General features: G+C 31.8%; 1 protein-coding gene across 1 annotated transcript; it reads right to left on the reverse strand.

Annotated features, from left to right (window-relative positions):
• Positions 1–1,026: 1,026 nt before the first annotated feature.
• LHCB3 (light-harvesting chlorophyll B-binding protein 3) lies at positions 1,027–2,807 on the reverse strand. The gene is made up of 3 exons (XM_089793369.1): positions 2,586–2,807; positions 2,286–2,447; positions 1,027–1,786 (listed from the first exon to the last, which is right to left on the reverse strand). The coding sequence occupies exons 1-3, from the start codon at positions 2,715–2,717 to the stop codon at positions 1,277–1,279; spliced, it is 804 nt and encodes a 267-aa protein (XP_089649495.1). The 5' UTR covers positions 2,718–2,807; the 3' UTR covers positions 1,027–1,276.
• Between the last annotated feature and the right edge of the window lie 10,018 nt (positions 2,808–12,825).

A 12,825-nucleotide genomic window follows, 5' to 3' on the forward strand; every position in this document is an offset into this window, starting at 1 on the left:
ATACGGATCAATCCCCAAACATAACTCTTTCACAAGAGTATGGTGTGAGATAGGGACTCGCTTTGATATGTTTGATATGATGTAGAGATTGCTTGGTTTAGTCTTGCTGTGCATGTTATTTGCTTTTTTGGATCAACCAAGACACTTCAAGTAAGTATGGCTAATTCTACTAATAGTTAGTTGTCCTATTGATTCATTTCATTGATTGTTTGGCCAAGTGGGCTTCTAATCAATGCTTGTTTGGAATATTGTGGAGAAGGGGCAATCAGCTCTTGCAATGGCTCATATTTTAGATCATTTAGTGGATAGTGATGCTCTTTTGTGAGATGCTTGTCCTTCTTTGTATCTTTCTTGATGGAATGAATTATTAATCCCCTTTTTAGTTTAACAGAAAGGCAAATAAAAAAGACAAACTAAAATTCATAGTTCTCTTCATTGTGTTCCAAAAAACTACTAAGTTCTTATTTAGTGATTATAAGTTGTAAAGATAATTGTTTCACTTGAAAATAATAGAAAAATATTTAGAACAATTAATTGTTGATTTGATTCATTTTATCATTATTTTGTTTTTATATGCTAGAAAATTGTGTATGATGAAAAGACTATATTTTGTATTTACAGTTAATTCTTTTACTATTGAGTCTTATGATTATAAAAATTATGTTTTTTTCAGTAAGATTTATTATAGCTACTTATTAAAACAATAATTTAATTAAACGAAAAACAATTCTACAATAGTCCAAATAAAAGAAAAACAGTTGTGCAACAAGAAATCCCTGCAAATTAGATTGAAGTCCAACAAAATAATGAAATAGATATCGCATTGCTATTTTCTGTTAAAATTTAAAAGATCTCTAATAAAATAAGAATTGAGATTCAACATTCCATATAGAGAAAAAAACAAATGAGCATCTCCACGCTTCTATTTATGGGGCAAACAGATTATTTTCTTGATACACATTATAAATCAGAGCGTATTGCTTAAAACAAAATGCAAATTTGAGCATCGCAGTAGCAATATAAGGATAACATTGGTAAAACAAAATATATATTACATCAAACCACTTACAAACTCAAGTTCAGATATCAGAAAGAAAACAAAGATAAATCTGACTAGACTGGAGCATTGGCATTCTGTCAATCCCCTCAACCTCTACCCATTGAGATCTAACAAGACGTCTACACACTATACATGGAAGTGAAACTCAAAAGAATCGACCCAATAATGAACACATCTTGTTTCCAAGATAGACTGAATACACCGTTTGTTTGTTCATTAAGCCCCTGGAACAAACTTGGTGGCATATTCCCATGCATTGTTAGCAACGGGGTTATCAAGGTGATCCAAGAGATTCTCCAAGGGTCCCTTCCCAGTGACAATGGCCTGCACAAAGAATCCAAACATGGAAAACATGGCGAGCCTTCCATTCTTGATTTCCTTAACCTTGAGCTCAGCAAATGTCTCTGGATCATCAGCCAGGCCCAAGGGATCAAAGTACTTTCCACCAGGGTACAAATCCCCGCCCTCGCCCACATCAGGCAAGCCATTTATTCTGAATCCCTCAACCAATCCCATTAAAACCACCTGAAATCCTAACACTGCAAGGATGCTCTGAGCATGGACCAAATTAGGGTTTCCCAGGTAGTCAAGACCACCTTCAGAAAATATTTGAGCACCGGCCTTGAACCACACTGGCTCCTTGAAATCCACCCTCACCCACTTCTCTAAAACCTCAGGAGTGATGCATCCCAGGGCTCCTAGCATTGCCCATCTCCCATGAATTACCTGCATTTTAACAATGATCATTATGAACAAGACTTGCATGTTCCCCACATTGGGCGCACACACTTCCAGATATGGAGATGACAACTTTTGAGCAAAATTTATTACAAATCGCTTTTTTATATAAATGTTTCATGCAATTCTATATAAATAATAATATGGAAGAATTTGTCTTATGTTTCTAAAATTCAATTAATGTTTAAAATCAGAATTTGTGATCTATTATTTGAACAAGAGAGCTTAAGAATATGAAAAATTATCAAATTACCGATCTAAAACAAGCTCCTCAGAAATTCAGAAACATAACACAGACAAAATCTACTAACACTCAATATTTCAGCTCATTATTGTATGATCCATCTGATAATAGATTTTAGATAAGAAAAAATAAATCATAAAATATAATATAATCTCTATTAATGAACATTTTTTTACAATTTATTCCCCAAAGAATCGTCGAACCTAATATAGTATTAAAGATAATGGGGTTAAGGCAGTATACCTCTAGAGCCCTGTTTTTAGCAAAGGCCTCGGGATCAGCAGAGAGGCCAGCAGTATCCCAACCATAGTCTCCAGGGAATTCCCCATTCAGATACGAAGGTGTCTGTGAAGAGAATGGTCCCAAGTACTTCACCCGGTCTGGTCCATACCACAAGTCATTTGACTGCACCTCGCAGACATTATACATAACTCTCCATTAACATTATCGAGAAAAAAACCAAACAGAAAAAACCCACAAAGTATTTTGATAAGCATCAGCCAGGAACTAATCAATGAAATGATCAGATTATGAGTTGCTTACCGTTGCATAAATGGGTTTAGCAATGGTAAAGGATACTCTGTTTCTGGAAGCATTGTTGAAGCTCTTTGAAGGAGCAACGAATGCAGATTTGGTAATGGTTGCTGTTGATCCAGCTGTAATTGTTGCAGCCATTTTTCTTATAGAGAGGGAAAATGTTTGCTTGATTGACCGTGGGCTTTCTTTTAAATCCTCACCTGAGCACTTCAATGAAAATTTAGATGTATTTGTTTATACAAACTAGGAGATCTGATGATATGAATGCGAGGAAGTATAGAGACTGCCATTGGATGCAACATTGCAATAAATCTTAAATGAATGGTGGAGATTTAATGTGTCTGATTCTCCTGATTTCTTTATCCAGAACCTCAACCACAAAGTGTTCATTATTTTGTCCACCGTGCAATCAAAATTTAATTTGGTATTTGTGGTTATTCGTTTATTTTCGGGAGTCTGCTTTTGAAATTAATTTTGTAAGTTTTAAAAATAAATCATATTGTTTTCACAGTGGAATGAAGGATAACATTATTGTATTTGAAGCATGTAAATTTAAATGTTAAAATATAAAAATGTTGATTGATTTAATGCTTTGATATTAATGAATTCAGGTGAATGCTAATTAAGATAAACTAGCTTATATATATTATATAATATATATTGGAAGTGAGAGTTATCGAGGTTTTAATTTTTAATTTTATTTATAATGTTATTAAATTAAAGTTTCAAGAACTCTTTTCTATTAATATATATTATATAATTAAATATAATTTATTTTATGATTGTGTTTATAATTTTGTGTTCGTAAAACATTTCTTATAGTAACAATTGAATTTGGTTGAAAGTTCAAATATGTTTAGGGTAAAATTGTGCTAGGTATAGGGGATAATTTGATTTACTAGTAAAATCAACTTCTACATGAGTTGAGGATTTTGATTCTATTTTGTTTAAGTTGTTCATTCAACTTGATATAGGTTAATGGTTCAATTTACGTAAACATGTGTAAAATTACATTTAAGTATAGGGGATTTGATTTACTATTGTTGGTTAACAGTTTGTCTTCCTTAATATTTTGTACCTTGACTCTTTATTTGCCCTATGGCTTATGGAAAACACAAAGTTAACAATAGAATGGGTCAATGTAGTAATCTATTCAAAGACTCCTAATTGAAAGTTAACAATAGAATGGGTTAATGTAGTCATCTATTCAAAGACCCTTGAGTTGAATTTTGATTCTATTTTTTTTAAGTTGTTAATTCAACTTGATATAGGTCAATGGTTCCATTAACTATAGGGCATTAATTTGGTTATGCTCCTTTTAGATTGGGTTTAGAAACAAAGTGATTGTGCAAATAGGTTGGATTTTTGCTCTAGGACTAAGGCACGGTCCAATATAATTTACCTTTGGATTATCTTCAATGTTTAATTAAAGTGATTTAGAATTGTTTTTACACATCATTTCTCATTTAAATAAAGGGGTAGAGTTATAAGTAAGATTAGATATCACTTTTTAAAATTATAGGTTCATAAAGTGATTTTATTTTCCTAAGTTATTTGAAATTTAACCACTCTTACTCTTATTTATAGTGTTAAAGTAGAATTGGTATTATACTCTAAATTAGCACCGACATTGACATGAGGTTAATGTAAGAACTTCATACTTTTAGATAAGTTGTTAAGTGTTGTATTGTTTTAAGGTACAATTAACAAACATTAGTATAAATGGATCTTTCAAATGTAAATATCATAGCTAATATTGAATTTAGTAATTTAAAAGTAATGAATCATGAATTTAACATTTTTCACAAAATTGATTGATCAATTTTATGTTTTACAATAAAACATATTTTTATCATCAAATAAGGTTAAAACATTTGAAATTGATGATAACAAATTTTATTATTTGTCAAAATATAGTGCATCAATTTATCTCTAAAGATTTTAATCTATTTTTTTGATCTTTCAACTTTGCAAGTTGTTTGTCCTTATTCATTTTTTCATGTCAATCATATGTGAAGGGTGGCATTATTCTTAGTCCTTCAAAAGACTTTACATGAGATATGACAACAAATGGCATTCATGCTCTTTCAGTTGGTCTTAAATATCAATAGTGGCTTTTTCAAGTGTCAAACCTTGTGATTTGTGTATTATCAAGGCCCAAGGCAATCTTAATGGTATTTGTATTGTAGAACCTCTTTGTCTTGCACTAATAGGAACTGTTTGTGGATTTTGTTCATCAAATGGTAATCTAGAATAACTATCAAACTTAACCATTAAATATGCTAGTAGTTCTGGTGGTATACTTCCAGTTTTGTAGACAATATTTTGAATATAACCTAAAGCACCATTTACAAGGCCAACTTCTATCAAAAGATTTGATGTCAACATCACTCTTGCATTCTTATTGATCAATAATTCCATGTTGAGCTCATCATAAGAACTTCCCTCAAATAAATAAGTATTTCCAACTTTTGTGGAAATACTGCGTGCAATGGGTTGTTTAAGACTATAATTTCTTCATGTTATGATTTTGACCATTATCATTTAGAGAACAAATGAATATTTTTGTCAAAATCTTCATTAATTTCTATGGAAATATTTATTTTTATTCTTGACATTAGCAATTTCTAGTCATCAATTCTAGGCTCTGCTTCTCTAAAATTGCTTTTGTTTAATATCTTCTCCAACTTATCTAAATATTTGGAAGGTTACCACAATTTTGAATTTTTTCCATAATATATTTTCCCGACTATTGCTTGCATATGTTGGTCTATCTCTTACTAAAGACAGTTGACCTAAATCTCAAATTAAAATCATAGAAATTATTGTAGTCACATAAACTAAATTAAATATTATATAAAAAATTATTGTATTTAAATCTCATTTATTATAATATACTTTTTTACAAAAACTAATTGCAATTGTACATGTACCTCCAAAGTTTATATTTCCATTTTGTGGAAAGGCTTGACAAAGTTGAGAATCTATGTTCTCTAAAGGTTTCTCTCCAATTAAGCTCATTTCATCAATCAATATATATTTGATGTATGTCATTTCTTCTTGAAAACTTGTGAGTCATGTTCCATCAAGTTGATTAAAATCTTTTGTTACAATTCTTAACTTAGAATGAATTGTAGAGGCTCCTATTTTTAATGTTGCAACTCCAATTGGTGCAAGTAATAGAGGGGAAGATTTATTAGGAATTGTATTTTTTTGAAGACCTTCGAAGTTTGCATGAATGAGATATGACTTTCATGTTCCTTCTGTTCCTTGAATTATCATAAACAATGGTAACTCATTTTGATTATTTTGATGGTGTGACATGATTATATTTATTTCCTTTTGTTGTTTATCACTTGAACTTGCAAAGTTGATATCTTGTGTTATATCATCCTTTTTAAGGCATCCATTTTCTCGGATCATAAATTTATAAAATTGATTTCTTGAGATGTGTAGTCATCACCTATATATTCATTAGACCAAATTGTCTTCCTATCAATATCCCTTCTTCCCAACATATCTATATCTGAAATTTGCATTATTTGGCCATGATGTAGTCTATATATGATTTCCCATTCATACTATATAGTGTTTCCTTGTAATATTTAGTTGTTTTCATTTTCCGAGTCACTAAATTTTTTATTATTTTCTAAAGTTGTTGTTTGTTCAACATGCCAAGGGTTATAATCTAATGACTCCCAATTTGATTTTATAGAATCATTGGTATCACCAATATCTCTCTCTATGTTACGAATGTAATAGTTACAAATATGATGGAAAAGAATGGAACCTTAACTAAAGAGGTCATAAATCTTAAGAGAGAACAAGAAGTCCAATCAGTATTACTATGTAAGTTGGCCAAGTAGAAAAAGAAAGCTAAAGAGGACAGAGTCATGATTGAAGATGACAGAAGGATTTTGACCAATAGACTAGAAGAGAAAACATCAGAGGTAAGTAAGATTGCTAACATGCAATAGAAAAATTGAGTCAAATGATGATTTCAAATCATAAATTGAATGCAAAGGATACTAAAATCACAACACTAAAGTTGTAGAATGAACAACTAAGAAATGATTTGAAAAGAGAAAAAGAGTTACTAAAAGTTTCAACAAACCTAGTGAAGCTATCAAGTACTTTAAGCAATTGATGAGATGATCTCCAAGATCCAACAATGACACTTCTAGATTGGGTTATAGTAGTATTGAAGAAGGAGAAGCTTACAAAAGTGGTGAAGAAAGAAGTAACAAAGTTAAGAACTCCAAAAATTCTTGTCATAATCATGGTAAGATAGGTCATACTACCAATGTTTGTAGAAGCAAGACAACAAATCAAAATCCTAAGCAAAAATCCATGGGTCATTGCCACCAATGTAACAAATAAGGACATCAGAGATGTGAATGCAAAAAAAAGACCATAAGCACACAAAGATTTGAAGGATATTGCTATAACTATCAGAAGTATGGACATAAAGCATATGAGTGTAGACCCAAGCCTAAATGGTCATCAAACAAGAAGAAAAAGGTAAAGAGAAATGAAAACTCTTATAATTGGGATTATAATAATAGGTATATTTGTCATTATTGTCAAGAGTATGGAAATGTTGCTGAAAATTGCATAAGAACACACTTCAAAAGTGACTACAAAATATGGTTGAATCAAACTACTTGTTTTTGTTGTTTAAAGACTGGTCATCTAAGTAGGAATTGTCAAACAAAGTCAAAGGCACCAAGTAGTGAGTTCAATAAAGGAAAAGGAAAGGCAAATGTTGAAAATGTCAAAGATGAGATGAATAAGACATGGAAGAGAAAGGAAGATTGTAGAACATCAAGTTTAGATGGGATCACTTCACCTAATGGGTCAAGTGATCACACCACCTCCAATTAAGTAATCAAGAGGTATGTGTGGGATTGATATTAAAAAGACATACTATACATTAGTTCCAAGGATTTTGTTCTAAAAAGATTATATATGCATGAAGACAAATGCAAAGTATTGTTATGAATCTAGAAGAAATCTTTAAGTTTTGTCAATTTTCATGTTATTGTCGAGCATGAAAAATTTTGCTATAGTTGTCGAGTGAAATGTTAGTTGATGTCAAGCTATCAAAGGTGATAGTTTTGACTGAGTGGATAGTGGTTGTTGAGCATAAAGGAAACTTCATGGAAGCTGAGTGAGTTGAAATTTCTATTAAAGTCGAGCTTATAGTTGTGTAAGTACTGAGCATTAAATGTGAGGTTTTAAGGTCTATTTAATCAATTTCTACTCATTTGACATCATTTGAATTTGAAGAGGAGCATAAAGAGTGAAAGGAAAATTGAAGAGATCATTCCAAGCATTTGCAAATAGGATTCAACAATTGTTCGACACCATCTCAATAGATTTACAAAGGTATTTATTGTGTGCCAAGCTACATAGTTTGAATTTTTGCAAACCCTAGGTTCTCATAATAGTGTCTAGTTCTTCAGAAACTAAGGTTAAAGAGGGAAATGAAGTTTTGAATATATAATTGATAAGCAATGAGATAAGAAAACCAAATTTTAGAGCTATTCCTAATATTGCTTACAAACAAGATCCATCTAGTGCATTATCAATGATACCACCTTGAGTTTTAATGATTCAAGATGTGAGATGTTGCTACACATGAAAAGTGGGTAGCATAAGTGACATGGAGATTAGGCAAACCTATGGGAAACTATGTGAAAATGGAGCATTGAAATATGAATTCAAAATTATAGAGACAAAAAGGTTAATCCGTGCCCTAGCTTTCCCCAACGTTTTCAATATTGAATGGATAAAGATAGTTTTGAGTAGAATTCATGATAATTTGATATGGTTGGATAATGGACTAGTGAAAATCATGAAGAAGATTGTACATAGAGTAACAGGGTATCTAACCCTAGATCAACCTAAAAGTATGAGGAGTAAAGAAAAAGAAGTTATTGAGAAGAATGTAAGGGCAATGTGGAACAAAAGAGGAATGACAATTGACACTATCTTAGATCCCCTAATTGCTCTTGCAAAGAGGATTATAGCACATAGATTATATCAATCCAGTAGACTGAACAATGTTCCATGTATTTTTATTGACATGGGCTACAAAATAGTTAAGAAGGATCATACCTATGACCTTGTCGAGTTGCAAATGCAACAATTGTCAGAAAAATTGGGAGTAATAAGGCAGACCAAGAGTACATAATAAAAATCTGGGTCAATTCTTGTATGTCTATTCTTCTATGTATAGAATAAATTCCCTACTTTTAGTAAAGTTGCATGGAAAAAAATAGAACTATTGCAGTGAAAATAGGTGAATTTATTAAGCAACTTGGAGAGAATTTTGAGTTTGTAATGACTAGCTACTTTGAATATTTCAATAATTAAATGAAGAAAAGACTGAGAATACAAGTCTCACTAGTTGAGAAAAATTTGAATGATGTTTTCTTTTTAGTTGACATTGATTTTACATATGTTCAAGCTATTGTTCCAAGGGTAAGGTGGTTAAGGCTACTAGGCTATGAGATCAATGTGGATGAAGCCTCTATAGCTATTAAAACATTACTTGTAGAAGAAGTAGATACTAAGGCTATTGCCTTTGGAAATTATGATGTGGCTAAATATAAGATAAAAATGAATTTAAAGACTTCCTTAGTCATAAGAAAGAAAAAAAATATTGTCAAGAAGCTTAGGGAGAATTTTGGTGAAGGATTTGAGGAAAATGATGAAGAAGAAGAAGATATTCTTGCTCAAGTACCATTGGCCTTAACTCAAGGTGAAGGGGAAGATCAAGTAGAAGAGGTAGAAATTGAAGAAGGTGTTGAGGAAGAAGAAGCCAGTGAAGCACCTGAGAAAAAGAAGAGGAAAGATAAATCCCCAATAGTTAGCAAGCCACAGAAGGTTGTAAAACCTAAGTTTTCAGTTCAAGCAACTCAAACCAGCACAAGAGCTATTACCAAAAAGGCTCAAGAAAAAGATAAGCCAAAAGAGAAGAGGGCCAAATAAACTAGTAAAGAATAGGAGTATGAGAAGAGACTGAAGAGAAAGTATATAGCTCCAGTTGAATCTAATGAAGACAAGACAAAATCTTATGACAAAAACTAATTCAAAGTGGTAAGTCGCTATCTTTCCTTAGATTTAGACATATATGTGAGAACATAAAGAATAATGTTGATTTATCTAGTATCACACATATTAAGTTTGATAAACTTGGAAAAGTTGAGATGAACGAAGTAGAGGAGTCAATATATTCCATGATGGAAACATTTAAACAAACTCCAATTGATATTTCCAACTCATTACCAAAAGATCTATATGAAAGAGTTGAGAAAAAGTGGCAATATAGTCTTAATATAGAAAGACAAATTAGAGAGACTACACTTACACAAGTAATGCCAGAATTAGATAGGGAAACAATGGAAAAGGTAATAAAGAAGCACACTAGGAAATTTGCACCTAAATATAGGGCATTCAACATATTGCAGAATAATATTGAGCATGTTGTACAAAAGACTACATTGTTGTGGAAGTCACTATACGGTTTGACAGCACCCAAGGAAATAGAGTAGACACCTATTGAGGTAGGTGAAGAAAAAGATGACCAACAAGTAACTGAGATTACCATAGTTGACACTAAGATAATTGCACATGAGGCACTAAGACACATAAAGACACATAGGCACTGGCTGAGGATGAGCAACAGATAGAATAGAGTGTACTAGATATACTAGTGATGAGTGTCAGTCCTCAACATGAGTTGAATAAAGACACATATACTATAAAGATTAAGGATGTTTATGATACTATCACTCAAAACATCCACCCCCTTATAGAGGAAGACTTGAAGTGGATACTGATAGAATCCATTACCTAGGCCAAACTTTGTGAAAATCTTGTACTAGTGATTATTGATGAGATTGATAAGGAAGACAAGGCATCTGTAGGGGAGGAATTTTAAACATAAGAGATAGCTACAACCCCTCTTGAATTCACCCTAATACAACGAACATTACCCCTTGTAGTATATGAAAGGAAAGAACCATCTATGGCTCATATCAAAAAATTGGTACACACTATGTCTATACCAAAAGGGTCTATAGATGCATAGGAAACAATACAAGTTCCAACAGGTCAGGTAGATACTCCTGCAACTACAACAGAAGATCTAGGTTTAACTAAGAATGTAGAGAAAGAAAAGGATAGGAATGAAGAGATAGATTTGACTATGAAGTTCCTGAGGAACAAATAGCAATACAAACACTGGTGACTTTCCAAAAACTACTACTCCTAGTCAATCTCTTTATAGGCAGAGTATGAAAGCTATCCCTTTAAAATCATCAAGGTTGGGTCCAAGCACATCCAAGGTAGATGAAGTTACACCATTTTTTGATGTGAACTTGGATGAAGTGATTGAGTTTCCCAAGTTTTAATTTGTGACTATCACTATTGAATAGATGAGCATACTCTAGGATACTCTTGCAAAGAAGAAAAACCAAGAACTACTCAGATAGGAGCATAGGCAAAAGCAAGCTTTGCTAGATATCAAGGAATTTTTTCTTGATGAATTTAGCATACCAACACGAGAAGAAACAGAGCCTATCATAGAGTAGCTAACTATCTTAGTTGAGAAGGTAAATGACACAGACCTGGATTCAAATGTGAAATTACTTGAATGGTTTGAAAGAAAGTTTTAGAATAAGGTCAATGAAAAGATATCAAGTGCTATTGCACTATCATTGGCTGAGTTAGCAACCAAAATTGACCATGTGAAGAAGGTACTAGAGAAAATTTTCTCTTTATACACCAAATTATGCAATCCAACACTCTTCACATAGGATATCAGGAGCCACATAATGAGTTTGGAGAGTCATATGTAGTCAAAATATAGTACATCAACATATCTCTAAATATTTTAATCTATTTTCTTTATCTTTTAGCTTTGCAAGTTGTTTGCCCTTCTTCATTTTTTCATGTCAATCATATGTGAAGGGTGACATTATTCTTAGTCCTTCAAAAGACTTTACATGAGATATGGCAACAAATGCCATTCATGTTATTTTGGTTGGTCCTATATCAATAGTGGCTTTTTCAAGTGTCATACCTTGTGCTTTGTGTATTGTCAAGGCCCAAGCCAATCTTAATGGTATTTGTATTGTATAACCTCTTTGTCTTGTACTAATAGGAATTGTTTGTGGATTGTGTTCATCAAATGGTAATCCAGAATAACTATCAAACTTAACCATTACATATGTTGGTAGTTCTCGTGTGCTTCCAGGTTTGTAGACAATATTCTGAATATAACCTAAAGCACCATTTACAATACTTGCTTCTATCCAAAGATTTAATGTTAACATCACTATTGCATTGTTATTGATCAATAATTCCATGTTGAGCTCATCATGAGAACTTCCCTCAAATAAATTAGTATTTCCAACTTTTGTGGCAATACTACGTGCAATGGGTTGTTTAGGACTATATAATTTCTTCATATTATGATTTTGAACATTATCATTTAGAGAACAAATGAATATTTTTGTCAAAACTTCATTAATTTTTGTAGAAATATTTGTTTTTGTTCTTGACATTGGCGATTTCCAGTCATCAATTCTAGGCTCTGCTTCTTTGAAATTGCTTTTGTTTAATATCTTCTCCAACTTGTCTAAGGTTACCACCATTTTGAATTTTTCCCATAATATCTTTTCTTGAATATTTCTTGCATATGCTAGCCTGTCTCTTACTAGAGACAGTCAACCCATGTCTCAAACTAAAATCATAGGAATTCTTGCGATCACATAAACTAAATTAAATATTATATATAAAAATTATTAAAAAATTAATTATAATATTTTTTTTACAAAAACTAATTAGAATTGTATAGGTACCTCCAAAGTTTATATTTCCATTTTGCAGAAAGGCTTGATGAAGTCGAGAATCTATGTTCTTTAGAGGTTTCTCTCCAATAAAGCTCATTTCATCAATTGATATATATTTGATGTGTGTCATTTCTCATTGAAAACTTGCGGGTCATGTTCCATCAAGTTGATTAAAATATTTTATTAGAATTCTTAACTTAGAATGAATTGTAGAGGCTTCTATGTTGAATGTTGCAACTCTAGTTGGTGTAAGTAATAAAGGGGGAGATTTATTAGGAATTGTATTTTTTTGAAGACCTTCACTGATTGCATGAATGTGATATGTCTTTCATGTTCCTTCTATTCCTTGAATTATCATAAACAATGGTAACTCATTTTGATTA

Source organism: Cupressus sempervirens, chromosome 7 (assembly GCF_028749045.1).
Source record: "Cupressus sempervirens isolate cs-2001-9-10 chromosome 7, ASM2874904v1, whole genome shotgun sequence".
In the NCBI taxonomy this organism is placed as follows: domain Eukaryota; kingdom Viridiplantae; phylum Streptophyta; class Pinopsida; order Cupressales; family Cupressaceae; genus Cupressus; species Cupressus sempervirens.